At 56.9% G+C, this 27578-nt stretch overlaps 2 protein-coding genes across 14 annotated transcripts in view; both read right to left on the reverse strand.

Annotated features, from left to right (window-relative positions):
* The window catches only part of TUBGCP6 (tubulin gamma complex associated protein 6), a 32027-nt gene extending 18995 nt beyond the window's left edge, over window positions 1–13032 (reverse strand). For 7 of the 8 annotated variants that reach the window (XM_045062562.1, XM_045062564.1, XM_045062561.1 and 4 more), the window contains exons 1-9: window positions 11881–13032; window positions 10447–10610; window positions 6389–6599; window positions 3087–3260; window positions 1967–2088; window positions 1127–1184; window positions 666–775; window positions 435–526; window positions 198–337 (exon numbers count right to left, since the gene is read on the reverse strand). In XM_045062562.1, coding sequence (XP_044918497.1) covers window positions 198–337; window positions 435–526; window positions 666–775; window positions 1127–1184; window positions 1967–2088; window positions 3087–3260; window positions 6389–6599; window positions 10447–10610; window positions 11881–12621 — 1812 coding nt within the window. In that variant the 5' untranslated portion in view covers window positions 12622–13032. The remainder of the gene's footprint in view (window positions 1–197; window positions 338–434; window positions 527–665; window positions 776–1126; window positions 1185–1966; window positions 2089–3086; window positions 3261–6388; window positions 6600–10446; window positions 10611–11880) is intronic. The other variant, XM_045062563.1, reaches the window with a different exon arrangement.
* A 7612-nt stretch (window positions 13033–20644) lies between these two features.
* Window positions 20645–26974, reverse strand: HDAC10 (histone deacetylase 10). 6 transcript variants are annotated; one of them, XM_045062571.1, is made up of 22 exons: window positions 26908–26974; window positions 26227–26536; window positions 25835–25994; window positions 25630–25764; window positions 25304–25400; window positions 24975–25072; window positions 24771–24875; window positions 24546–24614; window positions 24328–24454; window positions 24072–24137; window positions 23826–23885; window positions 23659–23748; window positions 23412–23518; window positions 23272–23339; window positions 22928–23192; window positions 22746–22830; window positions 22293–22384; window positions 22096–22152; window positions 21694–21772; window positions 21370–21552; window positions 21114–21273; window positions 20645–20952 (listed from the first exon to the last, which is right to left on the reverse strand). In XM_045062571.1, the coding sequence occupies exons 3-22, from the start codon at window positions 25891–25893 to the stop codon at window positions 20936–20938; spliced, it is 2019 nt and encodes a 672-aa protein (XP_044918506.1). In that variant the 5' UTR covers window positions 25894–25994; window positions 26227–26536; window positions 26908–26974; the 3' UTR covers window positions 20645–20935. The 6 variants fall into 6 exon arrangements, with proteins under 6 accessions (XP_044918506.1, XP_044918505.1, XP_044918503.1 ...); XM_045062570.1 differs by having other exon boundaries at window positions 26361–26942; XM_045062568.1 differs by lacking the exons at window positions 25630–25764; window positions 26908–26974.
* Between the last annotated feature and the right edge of the window lie 604 nt (window positions 26975–27578).

Raw genomic sequence — 27578 nt, forward strand, 5'->3', positions numbered from 1 at the left:
CCCACCCCCGTGCACAGAGAGGGAGGAGCCCCCTGCCCCTGAGCCTCTGAATGCCTCAACTTTCCCTCCTGCCTTTGAACAGAGCTGCTGGTGACACTCGGGGGAAACTGAGAGAGCGGTCACCACAAACTAAGGACAGACGGCCAGGTCTCAGGGGACGGGAAGCAAGAGCACAAGAGGGGGTGGGGGGGGCTCACCCGGGGGCAGCAGAGCTTCAGAAGGTTGATGGTCTTCCCGCAGACATACACGTCGTGTGCGATATGCTTTAGGAACACGGGGACACAGTCCTCCACCTCTTTGGAAATGAGCACGTAGCCGTGGGTCCAGTAAAACTTATCTGGATGTGAGACAGGACACACGGCTGGCCACCGTCAGGCACCGGCCCTGAGCCACCTGACGGCAGAGGCCCAGCCCAGCAACCCGCAGCCGCCTACCTCTGAAGCCCAGGTACTCGTGGTTCACCTGGATCATGAACTCGCCGTAAGTATCGCGGAAGAGCCCGCTGTAGACCCAGTCGTGAATGAACCTGCCAGGGCGGGGGGCGGTGAGGCGGCGGTCCGCCCGGCGAGCTGCGGTCCCCTCCTCACACCGCCCCCCCCCGCACCCCGCAGCTGCCCGACGAGAGGCCGCGGTCACACAGGCGCGTGGACAGAGCGGGGCCGCACCTCGTGTAGGGCTCGCAGCTGGTCTGCAGCAGGGACAGCAGCACCGGGTAGTGTTCGTTACTGCAGTTGTCCAGGGCCTCCTGGTACAGGTAGGACAGCAGCCTCACCCCCTGGAGACAGCAGGGGAGGGGGCTCAGCGCACGCCCCACCAAGGGGCCTGCCCTCGGCCGCCTCCCCAGTCCCGGATCCCACAGGGCCACCGCTCGGTTAAGAGTGCACAACTCGGGGCGCCTGGGTGGCGCAGTCGGTTGAGCGTCCGACTTCAGCCAGGTCACGATCTCGCGGTCCGGGAGTTCGAGCCCCGCGTCGGGCTCTGGGCTGACGGCTCGGAGCCCGGAGCCTGTTTCCGATTCTGTGTCTCCCCCTCTCTCTGCCCCTCCCCCGTTCATGCTCTGTCTCTCTCTGTCCCAAAAATAAATAAACGTTGAAAAAAAAAAAAAATTTAAGAGTGCACAACTCACGGTCGGGAACTCGGCCCTCGGTCCCCCGCCGCCCACACCACAGAGCTCGGCCAGGTACCTGGACACACGGACGGGCCCGAGTGAGGCCAGGCAAGAGACACACAGGGCCCCTAGGCCCGTGACACCTCAGCAAACGTGTCCCAGGCCCACTTCCGCCGGCCTCCATGCTCCAGCTGGAAGAGCACCTGTACTTCGAGGACCCAGGTTCAGGGTTCCTGCCCGACCCCTCCCTGGACACCCCGTGCATCTCCACCTCCTCGCCAGGCCCGGGGGAGACTCAGAGCTGCCCTGGCTCCACGACCCCTCCCCTACACTTGCAGCACCCCCACTGCCTCGCCCAGGAGGCCACCTCTCTAGCCTGGATGACTGGCGGGACCCCTCCCGGGTCCCTCACCCTCTCTGCCCTGCAGCAGTCTGTGCTCCACATGACACCCTCCAGGTGCCCCCAGACTCCTGCCTCCCTCACTGCACCCCACCTCCAGCCCTGCTTCCTGGAAGGCTTCCTCTCCCACCGAACCTCCCCCTCAGCACCCCTAGGCCCTTATGTTCCCTTCTCCAGATGGCACCTGCCACTGACACTCTGCCTGTGCTTGCTAGATGGCCCCCGAGTGCCAGGAGCCAGGTCTGCAGGAACCCCGTGTGCCCTTCAGGCAGGAGCCCCCAGCCCTAGACAGGGCCTGCCGTGGCGAGCCACCAACAGATACACAGCACATGGCACCCGGTGACACAGTACCCAGCGCATTCATCTGGGTGAGGGCCGTCCAGACACGGACCGGGAGGGCTGTTCGCAAAGCCAGTCCCCCACCTGCCCCCACGCTCAGCCGCCATGCTGAGGCTCACCTGAGCTGCCGGCCCAGTTTCTTGAAGAGAAAGCCAATGGTGAGGAGGCTCAGGGTGGGTGGAGTGGAGAGAACGCAAGCCCGGTAATACTGTAGGTACCTCCTCAGGCCGCTGGTGAAGGCCTGTTGGGCAAGGAGGCTGGGAGGAGGGCGGCCAGGCCCCTGGACGTGGCCGCCAAGCTCAGAACGTGAAAGGACGCACTGGAGCTGGGAAAGGCTCGCCTTCCATCCCCCAAGCCTGCAGCTCCATGTTCCAAGGAACAGGCACCTATGGGTCATGCCCAGACACCCCAGCCACACCAGGAAACCCCACGGGGACGCAGGTGCCAACTCGAGAGGGTTTCTGGCTGCTCAAACCACTAGGGTGGTGGCAGCACACGCGTCCTGGGCCCTGGGCCCTGGCCCTAGCTCAGCAGCCGTCTTCACAGGAGGTCTGCATGGAACGCTCTGGAACAAAAGTCAGTCCACCCACCCGTCACGTCCCACAATCCCCATGCAGTCCCTCCTGTCTTCGTCAGTCTCCTTCTTACTGCCACGGGCCCAGCCTGCGCCGTCTAAAACCCGAGCCTCATCGCATCACCCAATAACACTGCTGCAGGGCCCCACGTGAAGGAACCCGTGCGGCCCGGCCCCCGTGGGCCCCAGCGCTCTGCCTCCTTGGCTCAGCCTCCCTGTTGCTCTTCACTCAGTTCTCCCCAGACGCCCTGCTCCCCTGCTCCGTCTGGATGCCTGCTGTCCCCGGGCAGGGGGGAGCTCTGCCCGGCCTGGAGGCGGCCCGGTCGGCCCCTAGAACTTCGCCTCAAGGGAGGACCTTGTGTCAGTCACTGGGCGACTCCTTGAGGACCGGTGGGGACCAGGCAGCATGTACCCACCCCAAACAGCTCAGGCCCCCCAAATGCTGGCCATACCTCTAGCCCATGGCCCACAGTTAAGTGACAGATGAGCTGAAACATAATCACTGGGGACCCCGTTCCTCAAAAGTCACTACCGGGTTTCAGGCATTACCAAGGGAGGCACGAGGTTTGGTCTCAGTGCTCCCGGGGCAGAATCTGTGAGGCTCTCTCCCAGAGTTTGTCATAGCTGTCAGGACGGTCTGACAGCCATGAGACTCAGGCCTGTACCTGGAGCACGAGGCCCTTGCTGCATGAAGAGTCCAGTAGAGGCTGCAGGGAGAACTGGCTCAGGCGTGCGTAGTGTGTCCCACACTCGGCCACCTCTGACAGCAGGCTGCTGATGCTCTCGGGGGACGCTCCCGACACGTGGACACCCCGCCTCACCATGAAGGTCTGAGCTGGCTGGACAGGGCAGAGCAGAGGAGAGGCTACTGAGGTCGGGCACCACGTCCCCTTGCACCCACGCACCCAGCCACAGCGCTGCCCGGCGCCCCCGGACCGGGTGCCCCAAACCAACACACCAAAAGTAAGAGCCGAAAGCCAAGAGCAGACGGTCAGAAAGCACAGCCCTCTGTCCCACCCCGAGTACTGAACACACGCAGAAACACAACAGCATCCTTCCTCACCGACCACACTGAGAAAGACGACGTGTCCAGGAGGTCAAGCCAACCGTGGACAAGGGTGTGGGAACACGAGTGACCTCCCACACTCCCAGAGAGGCCCACACAACAACGTCCTCGGGGGCAGAAGCTTTAAAACAGTGCTTGCCATTCGATCTAATGACTGACTCCGAGGGACGTGTCCCAAGGAAATGATGGATGGTTGCTGCTGAGCTGCGCCCCGCAATGACAGTGAGAGCCACAGAGGCCAGCCCCCCTCAGCACTGGCACCTGGCGGGCAGCGGAAGGGCAACACGCAAGCCGGCGGCCCACACCCGAGTGAAGGCCTCAGGCACTCCCAGCCGAGGCATCATTCCCACCAACCCAGGACCTCCCAGCAGGTTAAGGTGGTAAATGTTCTGTGTATCTTATCACAGTTTAAAGAAAACAATGACAACAAACCACCCTCCCAACTACAGAAAAGCCCAGGACCAGATGATTCTACCAAAGAAAGAACTGACACTAACTATTCTCAAACTCTTCCAAAAACCGAAGAGAGGGGAATGCTTCCTAATTCTAGGCAGCCAGTACTACCCTGCTTCCAAAGAAAGATAAAGACAGTACGAGGAGGGAAACTACAGGCCAACATCCCTTGTGAGCAGAAATGCAAACATCTTGGATAAAATACTAACAAATCAAATCCAGCACCATATTAATAGGTGGTTCAACCTATAAAAATCCATCAATTCGGTCTTTGCTGAGGGTCACACTGAGCTGTGAGCTGCTTCAGAGCTGTCTTTAGAAGTCAGCCCCGTGGCAGAAAACATCAAGACCCAAGATCAAGAACTACCAGTCTGCCCCTACCTTTTTAAGTTTATTTATCGGGGGCGGGGGGTGGGGGGGAATGGAGGGAGACAGAATCTCAAGCAGGCTCCGTGCTGTCAGCACAGAGCCTGATACAGGGATCACACCCAAGAACCGTGAGATCATGACCTGAGCTGAAACCAGGAGTCACGCACTTAACCGACGGAGCCACCCAGGTGCCCCCCCACTCCCCTGACTGCCCTTTTTGACAGCTGCTTTCCCCAACCAGAACCAGACCAGGAACCGTGGGCAGAACTATCTGGATTTCATGACTGCTGGCGGAAGTGATGTCTGTGGTCAGATGGTGACAAGTCTCTCTGTCCCTGTCCCGGGTGTCAGCCCAGGACGATCACTGGGCAGAAGGCATGTTTCCTGGGAAGATTGGAACTGGCACCGCCCACCTCTCCTCCATCTACCTCCCAGGGTGGTGAAGGGGCACCTGTGTACGTGGTGACTCCCACCCTGGGATCCTGAATCATGGCTTAAGTAACAACAAATACTCGTTAAAGAAGTGAAGTGGAAAAAAAAAAAAAAACAACAATCCATGCAGCAGGCTGCATTAAAAGAAAAAAAAATACGATTATCTCAATTGATATAAAAAAAGTGTTTGACAAAATCCAACACACTCTCATGATGAACACACTCAGTAAAGTAGGAAATATAGGGAACTTCCTCAACACAATAAAGCCCACGCACAGAAACCCACAGCTGACAGCACACTCAACGATGGCGAGTCTTTCCCCCCAGGACGAGGAGAGTGGCAAGGATGCCTGCTTTCACCACTTCTGTTTAAAATAGCACTGGAAGTCCTAGCCAGAGCAATGAGGCAAGAGAAAGAAATAAAAGGTATCCAAGCCGGAAAGGAAGAAGTTGTCTATTTGCAGAGAATAGGATCTTTAAAAAAAACTCTTTTAATTAAAAAAAAAAAATTCTTTTTTAGTGTTTGCTTCTTTTTGAGAGGGAGAGAGACAGAGTGTGAGTGGGGGCGGGCCAGACAGAGAGGGAGATACAGAACCCGAAGCAGGCTCCGGGCTCTGAGCTGTCAGCACGGAGCCCGTCGCGGGGCTTGAACCCACAAACTGTGAGATCATGACCTGAGCTGAAGTCAGACGCTTAGCCAACTGAGCCACCCAGGCACCCCAATGATGGGATCTCATATACAGGGAACCCTAAAGAACTCCAACCCTGACACGCAAAACACATCAGAACTAATGAACGTATTCAGCAAAGCGGCAGTCTACAAAACCAGTTACTTCTATATACTAGCAATGAAACATCTGGGGTGTCTGGGTGGCTCAGTCGGTTAAACGTCTGACTCTTGATTTCGGCTCAGGTCATGACCTCGCAGTGAGTTTGAGCCCTGTGTCAGGCTCTGTGCTGCCAGCATGGAGCCTGCTTGGGATTCTCTCTCCCTCTGTCTCTGTCCCACCCCTGCTCTCCTGCTCTAAGTAAATAAATACACATTAAAAAAAAAAAAAAAAAAGATACAGAAAGGCTGGATACCGTAAGTTTGCAGAATAACGTGTACAAAAGGCCTGATGCTTGTAAATACATCTGTTTACTCTACAAGTGCTCGGCAAGAGGCAAAAAGGATGCCCTAGGCCCCGCCCACCAGCCAGGAGCTGCCAAGAGCCCTGGGTAAAGCCAGCGACAAGGTCTCCGAACGGCATGGCTCCCTCCTGCCGGGCAGGTGCGCCTGGAGGCTGAGTCTGCACCTATCTGAGCGCAGGGAAGGCTCAGAGGGCCCCTTGACACTTCTTAAGCCTAGGCAGGGAAATGGGGGGCACACTTCTACTGTTTCACCAATAGTAATAAACGTCTCACTTTTGTTCAGCTTTACAAGAATGTTAATAAAGAAACACTGTTTAGGACTGAAAAGAGAAGACCGTCGCCATGATCTCCGGGCAGGCCACGGAGCCGGCTTCCAGCCACCCCCAGCACCCAAAGGTTCGCACATGAAGCCGCCTGCTTCCTGCAGGGGCTTCCTTCTACCCCGTAGAGCGCCAGGCGGACGGCAGGCCGCCGACACCATGTTGGTGCGGTCACGGCGCGCCGGCGCTCCCTTACCTGGCAGAGGGAGAATGTGGTAGACACGACCCCGATCAGGACATTCAGTGCGTCTTTCACCAGTTCGCACTCCTTCACCAGGACGGGCTGTGGGGCCTGCAGGAGGCCCCCGCCCAGCACCTGTAGCTCCCCTTGGCGGAGCCTGCAGAACCTGTCGAAGGTGTCCCTTCCCGCCTCGGTGAGGTAGGGCTCCTCCTTATGGCCGGGGGGGCTGTGGGGGAGACAGAGGAGGGGGCACTGAGCAGGCGAGGCGACACGCACACCTTAGCTGCACGAACAGAAGGCAGGAGAGAGGGGGACTCGCAACAGTAAGGCCAGGTGTGAAACCGAAGCAGCAGCAAACGCCCCCACCCGTCCAGTGGGCACCCAAGGGGCACCCGGAGGCCCTCAGGGTGACAGTCACAAGGTATCTGCATGTTAAGAATAAGCACAATGTTCACGGCAGCATTATTCACACCCCAAGTGTCCACGGACAGATGAATGGATTAACAAAACATGGCCTGTCCATAAAATGGGGACCATCCGGACTTGGAAAGGACGCTGTGACAGACGCTACAGCATGGAGGAACCCTGAAGACACCCCGCTAAGTTGCCTGATCCAGGTACAAAACTGTATCCTTAAAGTGCTTAAGATGGCAAATTTCACGTCGTGTACACTTTGCCCGCCCTGGGGAAGGAGTGAAAGAGAGCTTGCTGAACGCGCCGGGCGGCCGGCAGGGGGAGCTCATGGTCCCCACCACTCCGGGTCAGGGACTCCGGGCAGCATCTCCCCGGCAGGAGGTGCGGCCAGGCTTCCCACAGGCTTCCTCCTGGGAGGGTGCAGAGCCCAGAGCAGCTGGAGACAGCGAGAGCCCCCTGCGGGCCCCCGGAACGTGTTATCGAGGTTTCCTTTATTCCGTTCCTCAGAGCAAGTCTCACAAACTTTCAGGACATAACAGGTACGTTGGGCCTCGCAGACGGTGCCTCTGGGCACGAGCAGCTCTGCCTCCACAGGGTCCTTCGCCAGGAACTCACAAACGGTGTCTACACAGCACAGCCATATCGTTCAGAAGCAGCCAAAAAAACCCCAGTATTGCTTTTTAGGTATTCCTTTGAAAACTCTCAACCCTTACTGAAAAGCATGAAAGCCTGGTTTTTAAGACCCACCGAGAGAGTCATTTCTTAATAAAGGGAGCTCAGGGAATACAGACCCTTTTACAACTCTTCTCATTTTTAATACCTAAACAGCTCTTTTCTCCTCCTCTGCAAAAAAAAAAAAAAAAAAAAAAAAAAAAGTAATTTTAGGTCTAGCATATCAAAAACATATCAGAAAGAGGATCATTTATTCTTCAAAGACAAAAATCTTTCCTGTGGGGGAAGAGCTCCAGGCTACAGGACATTCCCACATCAGCCACGTGTCTGACCACCAGCACGTTTGGATCCCATCAGGAGGGATATACAAGGTCAGGAACAACACATCTTAGAAGCTGTTAAAATACAAATGCTTTTTAATCGACAACGCACCATAAACGGATTTTCCCCTCGTTCAGCAAGTATCGGGGAGCAGCCAGGTGGACAAGCCCTCAGGGGCCGGCGCTGCAAAAGAAACAAGGAAGCACCGACTCGGAACCCAGGGCCAGGGAGGGAACAAGAGGCCCTGGGAGCAGCGAGAAGAGAAAAGGGGTCAGCGTCAGTGGGGCCGGGGGCCGGGAGGACTCCATGGGAGGACTCCACGGGAGGGCCGGCCCTCGCTCCACACCAGGGGCAGCCATCCGGCGTGGCAGACGGAGCAACGAGGTGCCGGCAGTAGCACGAGCTGCGTGGAGGCGAGAGGGAGGGGCAGGAGGAAGCAGAGAGGCCAGTCCTGAGGCGTCCAGATGGGCAGGTGGGGTGTGGCCAGACCACGGACATCAGCCCTCACCTCCCAGGGGAAAGAAAAGCCCGAAGAAAGGAAAAACCTCTCAAGATTCGAAGTCCTTCCAAACGCTCCTCCAGGGAGTCCCTCCGGGCAGGTGTGTGCACGTCTCCCACACCCCTGGCTGCTTCTGCCCCCACCCTTCCAGGGCCGACCCGGCACCACCGTGGCCACATGCGCCCCCTTTGGGAATTCAGAGCCGAGGGAGAAAAGCGCGTGAAGGAAAACCTATCCCCACAGGGAACTCAGCCCTTAACATAAAGAAACCGTTGCGCCCAGAACGGGTGGCGGCCACAGAGGAATGGCAGAGAAGCCCAGCAGCAGGGAAGGCGGCCCGGTGCCGGAGCTGGTGGCAGGGTGAGGCACAGAGGAGAGGTCCTCCGGGGTCTCAGTGGACAGGTCACGGCCCTAGGGCTGTGGGGGGACAGAGAGCACCGTCCTAGGGCTGTGGGGGGACAGAGGTCACGGTCCTAGGGCTGTGGGGGGACAGAGGTCACGGTCCTAGGGCTGTGGGGGGGACAGAGGTCACGGTCCTAAGGCTGTGGGGGGACAGAGGTCACGGTCCTAGGGCTGTGGGGGGACAGAGGTCACGGTCCTAGGGTTGTGGGGGGACAGACGTCACGGTCCTAGGGCTGTGGAGGGGACAGACGTCACGGTCCTAGGGCTGTGGAGGGGACAGAGGCCACGGTCCTAAGGCTGTGGGGGGACAGAGGTCACAATCCTAGGGCTGTTGGGGGATTGACGGCTCTGCCTCTGGCGGGATAGCACCTTCCCTAGTGCCCACTAGTCTGAACTCAGGGTAGGAAACTAGCAGGTGCCCAGGATCCAAACTGAAACAAGCACCAGAGATTTATCAAATGAGTTTGATCAGAAGACCTCCAGGGTCTTGAGGTCAGGGGGTCAGGGGTCAGCGTTCGGGGGGGTCAGGTTCCCACCAGGACAGGTGAATGTGGGGCCCACAGCTAGCTGAAGCGTGGCCTGAAGGTCTCCCTGGAGAAGCCACCCATGGTGGGCTGAGAGGACAGACTCCTGTCCTGGGGGCTCGGCCAGTCATCTTCACAGGGAAGACCACTGTGGTCAGCGGCCTTTGGGGGACACCAAGGTGATTAAGTGCATTCAGAACAGGGGCGTGGACAGAATGATCTCCTAAACGGTGACCTAGAAAAGTAGGATAAATGAGATACCACCAAGCAAATGTTTGCAAAAGAAAGTGCTAGCTTCTTGGCCCAGTCTTGACACACGTGAAGGGTTAGCAGCAACATTTAGACTCGCTCTGCGCGCACAAGACAGGCCTGAAGCCCTAACGGGAGGTTACAGGACAGGAAAGACCACACGACCACTAACACCAGTGGCGCTGAGGGAAGCAGGGCCATCCCTGGAGGAATCTGCCTGCGGAGGGACAGGTGGCTGCCCAGCAGGAGCCACGCCTGAGCACAACCAGCACCTAAGTGCCCGTCCGCAAGCCCGCGGCCACCCTCGGGAGACCCTGCCAGAGCCCAGGGCCGCATCAGAAGGCACTCGATGCCCTGCTAGCCCTGACTCTTCCCCTCACTGCTCTCCAAACTGGCAGACTACAGAACTGCGAGCAGATGACATGGGAAAAGAAGGTTCCAGGAGTAAATACTGGGAAATGTGTGTCCTCTGTCCCCATCCTGGGAGGACTCAGGAGAGGTCCTGAGTGCAGAGGCCTCTGGACCAGTCGAACCCAGGGACGGAGATGCTGGCCCCAGTCAAGGCAGCACTGTGTGACTGGAACTTATCAGCCAGACAGCAGCACCGTCAGCCCCAGATGTGAAGACACGTGCACACGAACAACGCCCCCTCACCGGCACCCTGTGCCTAGGGAGCATCTCTTCCTGACCCTGACCACAGAGGCCACCAGCCTGCCCTTGACACCTCTGACTGGGAGCCCTCACGGTAAGGACGTAACTCAGCTGCCAACGGACTGTCTGAATTGGAGAAGTCACTGGCACAGGGCAACCTCTGTGGGGCCGGCAGGTCCTTCCCCTCGGCATCTTTCTCACCTCCCGTGACCCGGGCAATTCTATAAAGCAGCCTGACTGAAACTGCCAGGCTCCTAATCCCATTGGAGCCAGGCTACAAAGCCACGCTCACACGTCGGGGGGGGGGGGGGGGTGCATTTCACGGTTAAAAGCACACGTACCATCCAACTTGTTCCCAGCACCTCCGCTTGCTGGCCTCGTAGGTGAGCACAGCATCCCACAGGTCGATGTCCGGGGTCATGCCTGGTTCAGACTGGGAGTCAGGAGTCAAGTTAGATGCTGACTGGAACCCTTCATCTTCCGACTGATCCACACTCTGAGGAACCTGGAGACCACAGGGAAGAAGGAAACACCACGTATGCCTTTGGGTCTACATTTCAGCCAAGTGTGATCAGAATTCCAGGACTTTTCCATACGCTTCCAGTTACTAATTACAAGAAATACCTAGCGGAATATTTCCTCTATTTCTCCCAAGCACGTAGGTACTACACAACATTTTCACTACCACTGAATCATTTAAGGAATTAAACGGATTATCAATTTCCAGGGATGCCAGGGTGGCTCATTCGGTTAAGAATCTGACTTTAGCTCAGGTCATGGTCTCATGGTTCTGGAGTTTGAGCCCTGTGTCAGGCTCTGTGCTGACAGCATGGAGCCCACTTTGGATCCTCTGTTCCTCCCCTATTTGCGCTCTCTCAAAAATAAATAAACGTTGGAGAGAGACAGAGCATGAGCAGGGGAGGGGCAAAGAGAGAGGGAGACAGAATCTGAAGCAGGCTCCAGGCTCCGAGCTGTCAGCACAGAGCCCAACACGGGGCTCGAACCCACGAACCATGAGATCATGACCTGAGCTGAAGTCGGATGCTTAACTGACTGAGCCACCCAGGTGCCCCCAAAATAAGTAAACATTTAAAAAACAGTATCACTTTCCAATTTGATAAGACATATAAGTGTCAACATAACTTACGATAGAATTTTTCATGAAATGCTTCTGATCTGGAAATTCCATTTTGGGGAACCCAGGGAAAAAAAAAAATCACAGTGGACACAAGAAAATGTATGCACGCCAAGATGTTCATGATAGTGAGAATTTCTCGTATCAGGGGAATAACAGTAATGACAGCACATCCACCAGCAACAGAAAGCCACAAAACATAAAGGCCAACAACGATTTATTTAATAACGTAGGACATATCCCACATTGTAGGTGAAAAATGCTGCACATGTAGTACAAACCAGTATTTTGTTCCACGTGGCTACTGAGTGCTCCATGTGGCTGGCACAAGGAGGGACTGAACTGGTTACTTTCTTGTAATTAACCTAAGTGTAACTAGCAACTCTGGAGAACAGAGGAAGCGACCTCCCGCCTCACCTCTTAACAGAGGACTCACAGCCTGCTGCTCGGGTCCGCAGGTGGGCAGAGGTGTCCTTGCCCGCGAAGCGGAAGCCCACTCCAGCAGCCCCGCCTCACCACGGCTCAGCCACCAAGTGACCGGGACGGGAGAACTCTCCTACCTTTACCATGACCCAGGGAAGGTCAAAAGAGGCATTTCCAAATGCCCTGGGAGCTGGAGACAGGACAGCAAACACTCTACCTTAATGGCTAGTCCAGAGAGGTCTGCGCTGTCAGGCATCGGGGGCAGGTCCAGCCGGACATCCATGTCGTATGTGCGGCTGTGCACAAGGGCACCGAAAAGCGAGACCCGGGTGTCTCTCTCAAACCTGTCGCTGCAAGGGTCACCGTATGAGAAGAGCCCAACGGTGGGCAGGCCAGTGCCTGGTGCCGCCTCCATCACCTGAAGCGCTTTCCGGACCATGTCCTGACATAAGTACTCCTCTCTGGAGATCAAAGACTGAACGTCCATCTCAAACACACTCAGGTCGTAGCAGTCGTAGCCGCTGTAGGGCACGTTTCTCCCAACATGCTTGTTGTTAAAGAAGTAGTCCCGCTTGCGCTGCAGAACCTGAGGCGGCCCGCTGCCCGCCAGCCGGACCAGGAGGTCCAAAACAGACGCCACTTCCGTCAGCGGACAGCCAGGGGCTGCTTGGAGCTCCTCCACAAGCTCCTCCAAACGGTCAGCCTCGGGGCCGAGACCGCCTGCTCTCAGGTCGAAGGACAGCAGGAGGACCTTGTTCTTCACCGGGAGTTTCGAGAGGTCGGCCTGCAACTTGTGAGTCTCCTCTTGAAACAGATTTGTGAAAAGAGCGTTGTAGGCCACCCTCTTGAGACCCTGCTTGGCCCTCTTGCGGCTCACGCCCCGCTGGCCCAGACGGGCCTTCGCCGCGGGCAGGAGGGCCTCGCACAGGTCGTCGAACAGCTGGGGGACGCTGGCCATGGCCCCGGGGTCGCAGCTCCAGGCCCTGGGGCGGGAAAGCCTCCCAGCCGCGGGAGAGGCTCAGACGGGGCCGAACGCCAGGCGGCCCCCTAAACCCACACCCAGAGGCTCACAACTTGCACTCCCAGGCTCCTGCGCTCCGCGGGCCCGCCGCCCGCAGCTCGGCAGCGCTCCCGTCCAGCAGCCTTCAACCTTTGGGGGGTCACGGAAGCGTGACAAAGCCCAAGAGCCTGCGCCAGGGCCGGGCACAGGGCACGCGGCCGGCTTCGCACGCCCTGCCGCCGTTCCAGAGGGGCGGAGCGGGCGTGGGGCTGGCGGCGGGCAGCGTCCCCGCACGGGGCTCACCCCGCTAACCGACCGCGATTCCAGCTCCCGCCACCGCCGCCCCCCGCGCGGCGTCACTGCCCAGCGACCCAGCAAGCGCGCTGGAGCCGGCGCGCCGGAATTGCGTCATCGGGAGGGGCGGGCAGACCCGGAGGTCGCGGCGGGCAGGGCACTTCCGGCTGGGAGCACGGCGGCCCAGGTGGGGGAACTGAGGCCTACCGCGGGCTAAATAAAGGAGGCGGAGTCAGGTTGGGAAGGTGAAAATGAGCCTGGGGGAGGGCTCGGCCCTGCCGGAGGGGAGGCTGGGACGGGAGTGTCCCCCGAACCCCGCTGGCCCGCCGCCAGGTTTGCGTCTGCGTGGACATCCCCCCCGTCCTGCGCCCCGCTTCCCTCCAGTGCGCTTTGGCTCAGACCCGCCCAGCTTCCCAGCCCCCGCCCCCCGCGAAGCCCCGTTCCTCTGTGGGCTCGCCTGGGGTTTGCCGTAGCCCGCTTGGTCCGGACTGCACTCTCCACTCTTCCCGAAGAAACCCATTTTTGCTGGCAAAGTAACTTTCATTTTTAAGGTTAACGTTGCTCGGTGACCTGGAGTCCCGACAGGAAACCCGGCAACTAGCTCGGAGCCGGCGAGCGGACAGGCGAGAACCTGTCCGGTTCGCAGCTGCCAGAGCGCCCGGCTTTGTCGCCCACCCTGGAGCTGGAGGGCGAGTTTGCTCGGCGCTCGGTGTGTGAGTGCCAGGTTACCCTCGGCGTCTGTGTGATGGCCGTGGGTCAACCTCCTCAGAACTAGAAGGTTCGGGAAGCTGTTTGATGGGGGTATGGAGCCCACGGCTAGGAAGGAATTCCCCAGACTTCTTTGGTGCAAAAAGGTGGCTTTATTAAAGCAGGAGGACAGGACCCCTGGGCAGGAGGGGCTGGGTTGGGCTGGACTGGTTACATACTATGGACTTGTGCGAGGTAAAGGCAACAGAGAGTTTTCCAGAAGGACTTTGATATGCTGAAGAGAACTCCTAAGATACTGGAGACCTCTCTATTGTCGGGCTATGGTTGTTTTCTTCTAGTAAGGCATTAACATTAGGACAGTATGGGGTTCCTGGAGAAATGTTATACTCTGCATTTGTCAACGGGCAGCAGGTAATAAATTTAATGTTATTTACCGTTTCCTTCTTGCCTTTGTTCCCACATCACATGGAGGGGAGGGTAGTGTTGGGGCTCCAGGAAACTGAGTCCACAGTTTTCTGCAGATGAGACTATTGATGAGATTGCCTTTTTCTTGTAATTTACTAAGACATTTGTAAACTTCTGGAGACTCTCAGTTTGACCATTTGTTTTCTGTCCTCTCCTTTGTCCTTGGGCAGCGGGAGTGCCTGAGGAGCGTCACATGTACCCCACCTGGGGGAGGGTTGTGGGGTGTCCGCTTGCCTTCTCCCTCATCATGTTTGCTCTGAAAACCTCCAAGAAATGGGAGCCCAGACATCACACTCCTTTGAGGACATCCCCCCCCTTTCTGGGACCCCAGCCAGTTGTATGTTTAAAAACTATGGTGACCTCTCGTGCGGTTCTAACCAAACAGACCCACGGAACCAAAAGTAATTTAGAACGTCAGGGGCCATTGTGAGGAACTTTCGATCTCCCCTAACTTACTTTTTTCAAAACCGGACAGCCATGGCTCTAAAATTGTCAAAACTGGGGCGCCTAGGTGGCTCAGTCGGTTGGGCGTCAGACTTCCGCTCGGGTCATGACCCCGCACTCTGTGAGTTTGAGCCCCACGTGGGGCTCTGTGCTGAGAGCTCGGAACCTGGAGCCTGTTTTGGATTCTGTGTCTCTCTCTTTCTCTCTCCTCCCCTGCTCATGCTCTCTCTCTTCTCAAAGATAGATAAACGTTAAAAAAAATTGTTTTTTTTAATTGTCAAAACTGATTAAAAGGGCAGGGGAGCGGGGGCAGGGGCCTGGCTGGATCAGTCAGTATGGCGTGCATTCCTTGATCTCGAGAGTCGTGGGTTCGAGTCCCATGTTGGGCATAGAGATTACTTCAAAATTAAATAAAAAACAACAAAAACTGAATAGGATGCCTACTTTGACTGGAATTTTGAAGCTTCAAAATGTTGCCAGGAATCTAAAATTGCCTGCCTGCAAAATACAATTTCTAGACTGAGGCAAGCAAACAGACAAAAAAGCTTCCGAGCCTTTTTCCACCGCCCTGTCTTCTGTTTCAGGACAAGAGGCAGCCGCCTTGTCCCACCTCCTGCACACTCGGTTTCCCTATTCTGATTATCTCAGCAAGCTTCCCTTTCCTCCAAGCTTCCCCAACTCCTTCCTTTCCTAAAACTGTCAAAACCTGCACCTTTGGAGTTAAGTCTTCTGAGGATCCAGACAGACCCCAAGTTTTTGACACTGCCTGGAATAAGGCTGGCTCGTAAGCATTGTTAGAGTTTCCTAAAGTGACTGAGGACCCCACAGGCTTGTTGAAGAACTTAACGTTAAGTGACTCAAGCTCACCAACCTGGTTTCTCCGATTTGCGTCAGTTAAGTCCATACGGGTTTTTGGTGAGGGCCGGGCCCACGGGTACATGCTGAAGGGGACTTAGAGAAACGAACCCCTTATGTTGGGCAAGATGCTAGAACACTCACTGGAAATATCTACAGAACAACGATAGGAGCCTTTCCCAAGGCTGTTGATGGGAGCAAAATTCAGGCTTGCACACAAAAGCCTGGTGACTTGTTCACGGCTACTAGAATTAACTGCAAATTGTTTTCAAACAAAATTCTGGTCTTCCTTTAAAAAAAATTTTTTTAATGCTTATTCATTTTTGAGAGATAGAGTGTGAGTGGGAGAGAGGCAGAGAGAGGGAGACACAGAACTCGAAGCTGGCTTCAGGCTCTGAGCTGTCAGCACAGAGCCCAACGTGGGGCTTGAACTCGTGAACCAGATCACGGCCTGAGCCAAAGTCAGACATTTAACTGACTGAGCCACCCAGGTGCCCCTGGTCTTCCTTTAGATGTTGAATCCACCTGGAAACATTTAACTTTGTTTACTAACAGGCTGAACCAGGTCTTCTTCCGGTAGTTAAAAGGACCGGGCTAGGGGCGCCTGGCTGGCTCAGTTAGTGGAGCGAGTGACTCTTGATCTCAGGATTGTGAGTTCGAGCCCCATGTTGGTGTAGAGATTACCTAAAAATAAAATCTTAAAAAAAAAAAAAAAAAAAAAAAAAAGGACCAGGCTGGAACGGGAAACTACATCCATGCCAGATTTAGCTGTTTTGGCAGACTGGCTCACCTGTATCCTAGATGAGTCACCTAAAAGCAAAACCACTAAAATTCTAGATTTTCAACTCTGGGAAATGAAGGCCCCTGAGCAAAAACCAAAGCCTAATTTCTGTGTTCTTGCGGAGCGCTGGGATGCTGGTTAAACGATTGTTACAGACATCAGTGCTCTCAGGGCCCTCAGCCAGCTTTCCAATGTCCCAGTCCCCAGCAGTGGGGCTCCAAGGAGCCATCACAGTCCTCCCTTGTAATCCATCCGGAGGAACCCCTGTCCGGGTCAGGACGGTATCGGCTGCGAGCACTAGACCCTTCAGATGGGGAGAGTTTCTAGTAACCCTCAACAGCTTCCTGTCTCTGAACCTGTTCCTTTGTCTAGGCTCTTCTGGAGATTTCTGGAGATGCGTACCCTGTTCTCCTTGGTACCTGCCGCATTCATTTCCTGGGCTGAGACTTCTCAGAAAAACATGACAGAACTCCTTTAAAAAGGAGGAAATGATTCTAGAATTTGACAATAGTAAACAAAATAGCCAACCAGGAAAGGGGCACCTGGGTGGCTCAGTCAGTTAAGTGTACAACTCTTGGTTTCAGCTCAGGTCATGGTCTCACAATTCGTGGGTTCGAGCCCTGCAGCGGGCTCTGCGCTGGCAGCGTGGGGCCTGCTTGGGATTTTCTCTCTCTCTCTCTCTCTCTCTCTCTCTCTCTCCCCCCCCTTTCTACCCCTCCCCCACTCTCACTGTCTCTCTCAAAATAAATAAACTTTAAAAAAAAGTCATCATTAAAAAAATGCTGAAGTCACAGCAGCGCGCGACTCTTGGTGTCAGGGTTTGTGAGTTCGAGCCCCACATTGGGTGTAAGATTGCGTAAAAATAAAATCTTCAAAAAATAAAAAACAAAAAACACGAGGCCCCTGGGTGGCTCTGTCAGTTAAGCATCCCAATTTTAGCTCAGGTCACGATTTTGCGATTCGTGGGCTCGAGCCCAGCACTGGGCTCTGTGCTGACAGGTCACAGCCTGGAGCCTGCTTCAGATTCTGTGTCTCCCTCTCTCTGACCCTACCCCACTCACACTTTGTCTCTCTTTCTCTCTCTTTCTCCCTCTCTCTCAAAAATAAATAAACATTAAAAAAAATAATGAAAACAAAACAAAACCAGTAGCCAAATCTCTGTCATGGTCCCAAGTGATGTTCTCCCAAATGGTAATTTTGGAATACTGACCAGAGATGCCTGAGCAATTGGCCCTAGAAAAGGAAAAATGATATTGGAAATCTAATGATTGCCAGTTTGGTAAAAAGGGAGAACTCTGGTTTGGACCAATAACAATCTGGCCCTACCAGAAATTCTAGAATTCCCACTGCTCACCACAGTACATGCATTAAACTACTGGCCTACTGACAAAACGATAGTGTTCAGGGGTACTTGGTTGGCTCAGTAGGTAGAGCACCCGACTCGATCCTGCGGTCCGGTCTCAGCCCCATGTTGGGTGTGGAGATTACTTAAGTAAATAAAACTTTAAAAAGATCATAACTTAAAAAAACAAGATAGTGTTTGTGAGCCAATATTGGTGGATTGGGGGAGAAATAACAAGGCCACACAAAGTTCCTGCCTCGCCCATTCCACCTGTCCAAAGTATCATCCAGGAAAACCCGTTCACACAAATGGATCTCATACAGCTTCCCTGTCTCCTGGATACAAACGGTTCAGCCATGGTTTGTAGGTTTTCTCACTGGGCCAAACCTTTCTCTTCTAGACAAGCCAGTGCTTCTTCTGTGGCTAAAGTTCTGTTAGCAAATATTATCCCGACCCCGGAGAACCCCTCTTAAACTTCGTAGTCACTGGGGTCTCCTTGTACAGAGGCTTTAGGACATCCATGCTGCTCAGCAGGCCTTACGTTTTCCTTGCACGTTGCATCCGCAATCCCGGCATTAGTCACACGCAGTACAGCACCATTAGGCCTCAACTGGCACATCCGTAGACCTTCCAAATACCTTGGCTGACAGCATGGCAATTGGTCCTTCTAAACCTCAGATCCACCCCTCTGGAACTCCTGGAGTCCCACCCTTTGAGATATCCAGGACGTATAGTGAATGCACTTGGCTCCTGCCTCCTCTGACTTACAGTTAAGGAGATCTACTTCAACACTGTACAGGCCTCATGGCTTCTGATAAAAGTAACCATGCTGGGGTGCCTGGGTGGCCCAATCGGCTCAGCGTCTGACTTAGGCTCAGGTCATGATCTCACGGTTCATGAGTTCGAGCCCTGCGTCGGGCTCTGTGCTGACAGCTCGGAGCCTAGAGCCTGCATAGGATTCTGTGTCTCCTTCTCTCTCTGCCCCTCCCCACTCACGCTCTGTCTCGGTCTCTCAAAAATAAATATTGTAATTTCTATCAAAATGACACTAGCATTCTTCACAGAGCTAGAACAAACAATTCTAAAATTTGTATGGAACCACAAAAGACCCCGAACAGCCAAAGCAATCTTGAAAAAGAAAGCCAAAGCTGGAGGCATCACAATTCTGGACTTCAAGCTGTGTTACAAAACTGTAATCATCAAGACAGTATGGTACTGGCACAAAAACAGACATTAGATCAACGGAACAGAATAGAGAACCCAGAACTGGTCCCACAAACATAGGGCCAGCTCGTCTTTGACAAAGCAGGAAAGAATATCCAATGGAATAAAGACAGTCTCTTCAGCAAATGGTGCTGGGAAAACTGGACAGTGACATGCAGAAGAATGAACCTGGACCACTTTCTTACACCATACACAAAAATAAACTCAAAATGGATGAAAGACCTAAGTGTGAGACAGGAAGCCATCAAAATCCTAGAGGAGAAAGCAGGCAACAACCTCTTGGACCTCACCCACAGCAACTTCTTACTCAACATGTCTCCACAGGCAAGGGAGACAAAAGCAAAAATGAACTATTGGGACCTCATCAAGATAAAAAGCTTCTGCACAGAGAAGGAAACAATCAGCAAAACTAAAAGGCAACCGCTGGAATGGGAAAAGATGTGTGCAAATGACATATCAGACAAAGGGTTAGTATCCAAAATCTATAAAGAACTTATCAAACTCAACACCCAAACAACAAATAATCCAGTGAAGAAATGGACAAAAGACATGAGTAGACTTTTCCAAAGAAGACATCCAGATGGCTAACAGACACACGAACAGATGCTCAACATCACTCATCATCACGGAAATACAAATCAAAACCACAGTGAGATACCACCTGACACCTCAGAATGGCTAACATTAACAGCTCAGGAAACAACAGATGTTGGCGAGGATGCGGAGAGACAGGATCTCTTTTGTGTTGCTGGTGGGAATGCAAACTGGTGCAGCCGCTCTGGAAAACAGTATGGAGGTTCCTCAAAAAATTAAAAATAGAACTGCCCTACGACCCAGCAATTGCACTACTAGGTATTTACCCAAGCGATACAGGCGTGCTGTTTCGAAGGGGCACATGCACCCCAATGTTTATAGCAGCGCTTTCACCAATAGCCAAAGTACGGAAAAAGCCCTACACACACACACACACACACACACACACACACACACAATGGAGTATTAGTCGGCAATCAAAAAGAATGAAATCTTGCCATTTGCAACAACATGGATGGAACTGGAGGGTATTACGCTAAATGAAATTAGAGAAAGACAAATATCATATGACTTGACTCATATGTGGAATTAAGATACAAGACAGATGAACATAAGGGAAGGGAAGCAAAAATAATATAAGAACAGGGAGGAGAACAAAACATAAGAGACTCTCAAATACAAAGAACAAACTGAGGGTTGCTGGAGGGGTTTGGGGAGGGGGGCCATGAGAGCAGAAGGTGTACAGGATGCTGGGCTTGCCTCCACAGGGGGAATTTTTCTCCCCTAAATTGGAGTAAGTGCCAAGAAATACCTCAAGTTGGCTTCTTTGTAGACCAAGGGTCCTGGTTTAGAACCATCATTCACTTTGGGATTGTTACACTACTGTTACACTACTGTCTTGTTTTATATACTTATTTTAGGTTTTATATTTTGTTGCCTGCCAAACTTTTGTAAAAATGATGTGCCGGGCACAATAAGGAAATCATCTCCAATATTTATAACCTTGAGAAGAGAGAGACTTTAGATGGGAGTGCCTGGCCTTCCTGACCTTCCTTCTTTGGCATGGGCTTGGGATGCCAGGACGGGAGCTGCACCATTCGGCCAATCACAGGAGGAATCGTCAATTCCAGACCCAACAGAAGCGTCAGCAGGAAAGAATCCTCAGAAATCTTCATCATCCTTCTCCAACGGATGCTCATTCAAAACGATCCCTCCCCACTGCCTCCTTTTCCATAAAATAACGTTCCTCTTCTTTGTTAGTTACACTTGCTTATGGCTTTGCCATAGTCTACTTATCCTGAATTTCAGTTCTCTGCTATTCCTGAATAAGCCCATTTTTGCTGGTAAAACGACTTTTATTTTTTGAGATTAAGAGGCGTGCAGGAAGTGAGGATGGAACCATCTGTGCAGAGGCAGACCACTGGAGGGGGGGGCTCCCGGTCACGGCCGTGGACATAGTGTCCCTGAGCCAGAGCCCCGGACAGCTCTGTAGCCTGGCCATCAGGACAGAGGCCTCAGGCAGTGGTGCACACGTGAGTGTTTAAAGCCGGCTCTTGGGGGACTAGTCTGTGGTGTCACCTCTGGAGTGCAAAGACTCCCACCCTGGCAGATTTCAAGCTGCCCGGTCACGGCACTTGAGGAGCTGGGAAGAGGTGCACAGTCAGCTTGTCACTGCGGTGAGCTGCTTCAGGACAGCACCTCACTGCCCCAGGATGTGAGCCCCTCTCCCCATAGAGCTCTGAGACTGGACTGCCCCCCCCCCCGACCCAGTATTCAGCCTGGGCCGTGCCCCCCCAGCCTCACCGGCCACCTGCAGCATCTTCCACTCTGCTTCCAGCTGCCCTCTCAGGTATATCAGGGCCTGTGTGTCCTCTGGGGAGGCCATGGAGAAGGGACCCAGGCCGGGGGGCGCCTCTCCCTGCAACACCCGGGCCAGGATCCCTGCAAGCTGGGATGTGGATCCCTGGGCCGGGAGCAGAGGTGGAAGCAGCAAGTCACTGGTCGCTCCCCACCTGCCCCCACCCCCACCCCCAGCACATCCGCCCCCTGCCCAGCTCACCTGCTCCAGCAGGACCAAGACTCGGCCCCCCGCCGGCCCCCGCAGCAGAGAAGCCAGGAGTGCGGCTTGGGGGGCCTGCAGGCCGTGGGCTGGCCCCAGCGCCACCAACACGAGGTCAGGCTGGAAGCCATAGGCCAGGGGCAGCACAAGGGCCAGAACGCAGCTCACGAACCCACCAGTAGTCTGTGGGAAGAACGGCAGTCAGGGGTCACCCTGCCTCCCAGTGTCAGGTGCGCAGCCACACCAACAGCCCCACCAGGAAGGGCAGGGGGAGGAGCGGGCCAGCCAGCACGAGGACACCCTGCCCTCGACATCACCGCTCACCCCTGGCAGTGGCACGGAGACCTGGAACATGGATGGGGCAGCCGCCTCCTTGCCTCTGATGTTCAGCCACAGATTCCTCCTTCCAGGGAAGAGCGAGCACGCGCGGGGGGTGAGCAGGATAGAGGGAGCACGCACGGGGGGTGAGCAGGGAAGAGCGAGCACGCGCGGGGAGTGAGCTGCTGTTTGCCCTCCAGAGCCCAGACCACAGAAGGGGAGGTGGAGGAGACCTTGGGGGGCGGGGGGAGGGGGCACTGCTGACCCTCTGTGCTGGAGACCCTCCCAGGGACTCCTCTGCCAGCCCCCAGCTGTGGAAGGCCCTGCCCACCCATCACCCATGGGGACCCAGGACTGCGTGCCCACCCACACACAAGACTGGATGTACACCTGACCCAAGGGTCATACCCGTCGTCGGCAAGGTCTGCGGGCCGATCCAGCTGTCCCACAGCCACACAGAGAAGCCTGGAGGAAAAGTTGGCCCCGGGACAGGTTGCACTCACCCAACCTGGAATCCATTCCCAGAGCCCTCCCCACGCAGCGGGGAGCAGGAGTGGTGGCCAGCAGGGCAGGGGGTGCCCACGGGCCATGCCCTGAAGACTCACCTCCGCGCTCCGTGGGACAAGCTGCGCCGAATGACCACATCCAGGGTGGGAGCCGCCGCGGGCTCCGGGGTTGCTGCGATGCCACTGCTCACCTGGAGGGGTCGACAGTGGGCGCACAGGACCACTCCCAACCAGATAAACAGACACATCTGCCCCTTCTCTGGGCCCCCCTCTACATAGCTGCCATCTGTGAGATGCTTAAAACTAACTTACATCATCCCCTTCACCTCTCCGTCAAGGAGTATTTAGTTGGGAAGACTGAGTGACCCTGAACTCATGACCCTGTCCCTGAGGACTGTTCTAGAAAGGGCCCAGGCACAAGGTAACTCACGTCCATGTGGTTGTGCGCCACCGAGCACTCCCCTGGACAGGCCATCTGCTGTGGGCAGGTCCTGGGCCCTGGGCCCTGCCCCTGGCTCATGGCCACCCTTGGCCCATCCCAGGTGCACCCACCTGCCCATCCAGGATCCCATTCAAGAGGTGCAGGACCTTCCCAAGTGCAGTGAGAGCCTTGTCCTGGGCCAGGGCCTCGTGTAGCCTATGGTGGGAAACCAAGACACATGGACAGGAATTGACAGACCGCAGCACATGTACACACACAGCCCCCTCCCCCTCCCCAGGCCCACGCTGCCCACCTGGCCCAGGCCCGTGTCTCCTCCTGTGGGGCTGACCCCTCCTGACGGAGGACGTCGGCGGGTAGGACCAGAGCGGCATCCAGTGCAGTCAGGGAAACAGCCGTGCGGACAGGCAGTGTGGGGTTGAGGTGCAGCTGGTCTAGGAGGGAACTCAGTGCGGCCGAGGCCTGCGCCTCTGCTGCCTTGAATTTGGGTCCCCCGGGAGATACAGGTGAGGCTCTCCGCTCCAGGGAGTAGGTGCTGGGATTCAGTATGGGGGTCGACCCTAGGGGGTGGTTCAGAGTCAAAGCCACTGCGTGGGAGCCCAGGATGTGACCCTGCCTCCCAGCTTAGGCCACACTGACCTTGCTGCCGGAGGCTCTTCCAATGAGGGGCCTGGGCAGCCCGGACACTCTGGATGGATTCCAGGGCACTGTGGAGAGAAGCAGGAGCAGTGAGGCCTGGCATCGCACCCCCAGCCCTTCCCACCTTCCCGGCCCCGAACCTGTGATGAGGCTCCATGGGCCCCGACAGGGGCAAGGCAGGGTCACCCAGCAGCGCCTTCACCACCATGCACACGGACTGGGACAGCGACTCCAGGTGGTAGCCTCCCTGGGAGGAGAAAGAAAGGAAGGGATGTGACTGGGCCGGGGCGTCGCCATCCCAGGCAGGATACCCCGTCCTGTACAGCAGGCCCCCTCTGATGGCACCCCTGCATCTGACCAGTGAGCCCTCCCAGCTGTCACGGTCACCTCCAGCACAGCACAGACTCGGCCGCCGGCCAGCACCTGCAGCAGCTGCGTGAGGTGGGAGAAGCACTCCGGCGTGGCCCGCATCTGCCCCTGGAACCAGAGCCCAGCGTGATGGGCGCCTGGCCCTGGGACCCCGGGAGCCCTCCCCTGCCAGGCCAGGCCCTCACCTCAGGATCCCCGATCGCAGAGTCAAATCCTGCTGAGATGAGCACCAGCTCAGGGTCAAACTGTGGGCGGGGCCACGCGGGGATGGGCAGGAAAGAGACCGGAGCAGGGGTGAAGGAGGCCCCTCCAGATAGCACTCCCCATCCGGAGGGTTCCATTCTGCTATGGTGTGGGGGGGGTACTCTGGACAGAGGATCGCCCTCCCCTTCTCCTGCCATCAAGACCACTCCTGCCCCCCATGCAGTTACCTCAAAGGCCATGGGGAGCAGCACATGGAGGAAGGCGGCCACGTAGTCAGCATTTCCCATCCCAACCTGTGGCCATGGGGCATCAGTGCTGGGCCCCGTGGCAGAGGGCTATGAAGTCTCCGTCCCTGGGGCCCAAACTCTGGGGGTGACCCTGGAAGGACACCCTGAACTCTGTTCAGGAGGCCTGGGGCTGCGGGGCAGGGGCGAGGCCTGGGTGAGGGGCTCTGTGTAGGCGGCTGGCGGGAGAGGCAGGCACCTGATTCCAGGGCAGGTTGACAGTGAAGCCACGGCCCTGCCCCTGCCCAACAGCATCTGCATCCGATTCTCGAAGGTAGGGCCAAAAGTGCCCATGCTCATAGCGGTGCCAGGAAAAGTAGAGGACGCTGTGGACAACCAGCCACGACCAGAGGTCAAGACCTTGTCCCCATGGCTCCCAGCAAAGGGTCTTGGGGAAGGGTCGCGTCCCCGGCTCACCTGGGGTCATCCTCAAAGATATACTGGATGCCCTGACCATGGTGGACATCCCAGTCGACAATGAGGATCCTGGGGACAGGGAGTGCTCAGAGGTCACTGAGCGGCAGAGCCTCTGACCTTGGGGCCACAGCCCACCCCAGGAAGACAAGGGGCTGGACGGGGTCTCTCAGCAGCCCGCTCTACCACCCTCCTGCCAGGCCCGGGCCCCTGCCTCGCAGTGCACACCTGTGCAGCCCGTGTCTCCGCTTGGCGTATTTGGCCGCTATGGCCACATTGTTGAACACGCAGAATCCATTGGCAGCAGCTCTCTGGCCGTGATGCCCAGGAGGTCTGTGGGTGAAAATTGGGTGTGGGGCACATCGGGGTCATCCTGTGCCCTCGCAGGGCCACCCACGGGTGGGAGCGACCCAGGAAGGGGACAGCTCTCACCTCACCAGGGCGAGCCCGTTGTGCACAGCCCCCGTCAGCACGGCATCCACCAGCTGCAGCGCAGCCCCCACGGCCAGCCGGGCACAGTGGAAGGTACTCTGTGGGGCAGGGGTGCAAATGAGCCCCCACCCCCCGCACCTCACAGGCTCCGCCCAGGCCCGCGCAGGGTACAGCGGGCAGCAGGGCGTGTAGGCCACGTGCACATTCGTGAATGTGGGGCCTTTGGCCAGGGTTGGTGGCAAGGCCATAAATCAGGCACGGGCATGTGGATGTGCGGTGGGGAGGTAGCGTGTCCCCACCCAGGAAGTGGTGTGTCCCCAGGGCCGCACCGGATGGAAGTAGACAGCGTCGTATTGTCCAGACAGCGCCTGTAGTTCCCTGGTGCTCAAGGTCTGGGTTCCTCGCAACAAGGACACATACTCTGGGCTGCAGGGGCACAGGTAGGCAAGGCAAGGTTAGGGTTAGCAGGAAGAGGAGGAGAAAGAGGGGCTGGACCCCTGGGGGCACCGCCCACCTCACTGTTTCGTCACCCACCCACCCAATGGTGAAACTGAGGCAGGTAGGGGAGATGCTCTGTTTTCAAGATGCTGGCAGGCTGGGTGGCCTCAGGTCCTAGCTGGCCTCCTCTGTGGCATGTGGCTCCCCAGGGTCTGACCTGTGTACCAGGCCCAGCTCTGCCTCGGAGGCCTCTCGGGCTGCCAACTGTAGACACCTCTGCTCCAGGCCCCACTGCCGCAGGCGCTCCAGGGCTGCAGTCAGGCGCTCCGGACGCTCGATCTCACACTCAGGGCTGAGTGGACACAGAGCTCAGGGTCCAGAGCCCCCTCTCCATCCTCCCACCTCTGCCAGGTCACACTTACTCTTCCCAGAGCAGCCGGGCCGCTGTCATGTCCTCGTGGTACACCAGCGCAGTCCTCATGGCACAGCCGTGGTCACTTTGGGCCACCCTGGCTGGGCAGGTGAATGCACTGCCTGTCCCCTCCTTGCAGCCCCCGGGAGCTGGGACGACCGGCAGGGAGCCTGGGCAGGAACACGCAGAATCCAGGCAGGGAAGTAGGCAGGGAAGTAGGCCGACAGGGGGGCTCCCAGGGCCAGATTTCCCCACTTCCTCCGACTCTGACCCAGCGCCCAAAACCCCGCCCTGAAGCGCGGCCTGACGGGAGCTGGGCTGGCGAGACGCCTGGGGCCCGGGCCGGGGCTGTGCTGCCCCATCTCTCCTACTCTGCGCTCCGGCTGCGGCTCCAAGACCTACCTTCCCCCACCCCAGCCCGGAGCCTGAGGCGTGTCGCGGGCCTCCCTCTCCCTCTAGAGGTGGAGGGGGCGGGTGAGGTCCAGTGTGCCCAGGACCCCGCGGACCGCCCCAAATCTCCCCCGACCCAGCCTGACCGCGCAGGCCAAGGCGTCAGACGCGTCCTCAGCCCATCACGTCTGGCGCTGCCCTGGGACGCATCCGAGGGCCGCTTGGGGTAGGGGAGCCCGGGCCTGAGCGACGTCGACGCGCAGCGCTTCCCCCGAGGTGTAAGAAGGGAGTGGCGGGGTCCGATTTGAGCTCCAGAAAGACCCTGGCCAAAGAGCAGACCACTCGGAGGGTCAGGGGGTGGCAGAGCCGCTAGACAAGAGCCGCGGAAGCGTGGGGCGAGGCAAGGCAGGAGGGCAAGGCGAACAGAGGGAGGGTCTGGGCGAGGAATGCATGCATGAGGCCAGCAACCGAGCCAGATGGCCAGAGAGGAGGAAAGTGGGAGCCAGGGGCCTGAAACATAAGGGCTCTGGCAACAGCGCCCAGGGCCCGAATCCTGAGGCGGCGGGCTTCACGGAGGCGGCGTTCTGAAGGGAACAGGCCCTGGGGGGCGGGGCACGTAGGAGGCGGGGCCCTGGGCGGGAGTGCAGCCAACCCCGTTCGTGGGTGCCCCGGAAGTGTAGGAATGGCCCCTACGGCGGGAAGGATGCGGCCCGCGGCCCCACCGGGGTTCCCACCGTCCCGGTCGAGGCACCTGCCAGAGTCCACAACGGACAGGCTACGAGCGCCGGGAAGACTCCGATTGGGTCATTTGGGGTCAGGTGCCCACCCCTCAGCCAATCACGGTGGCTATGGGGCTGGCGTACTCTGATTGGCCATCCTGGCACACGTGGTCCCAGAGGCGAGGCCTGTGGCAGACCGCCCTTCCCGGATCTCCCTGAGCTGGGGGTCCAGAGAAGGGTCGGCCCCGGGAGCACCAGAGAGCCCCTGAGCAGAGAAGGCCGGTGTCCACTGTGGCAACTCGGCTGGGCCAACTGTTCACGTGTCCGGCCGAACTCCAGGCCAGAAAGGGGACGGCCTGGCCCCGCTTTGGGCGTACCTGCCCTGGGGACAAGTGGGAGGAGCCAGTGCGAACGCAGGAGCCCTGGAGCCTAGAGAGCCCGGCTCTCCGAGACGTCCACTGGCTGGCAGAAGGCTGCGCGGGCTCGCCGATGGCGCTGGCATGTGGACGCCGGGGCGGGAGGTTTCAAATGACAACAGAACCCACTGGCGTACTGTGTGTGACAGGTGCCTCAAAGCGTCTAGCGTGACCCCTCCTCTCCAGGAACCTGGCCCTGGAGACTGCTGGGAGCTCAGACAGCTGGGAC

Source organism: Felis catus, chromosome B4 (assembly GCF_018350175.1).
Source record: "Felis catus isolate Fca126 chromosome B4, F.catus_Fca126_mat1.0, whole genome shotgun sequence".
In the NCBI taxonomy this organism is placed as follows: domain Eukaryota; kingdom Metazoa; phylum Chordata; class Mammalia; order Carnivora; family Felidae; genus Felis; species Felis catus.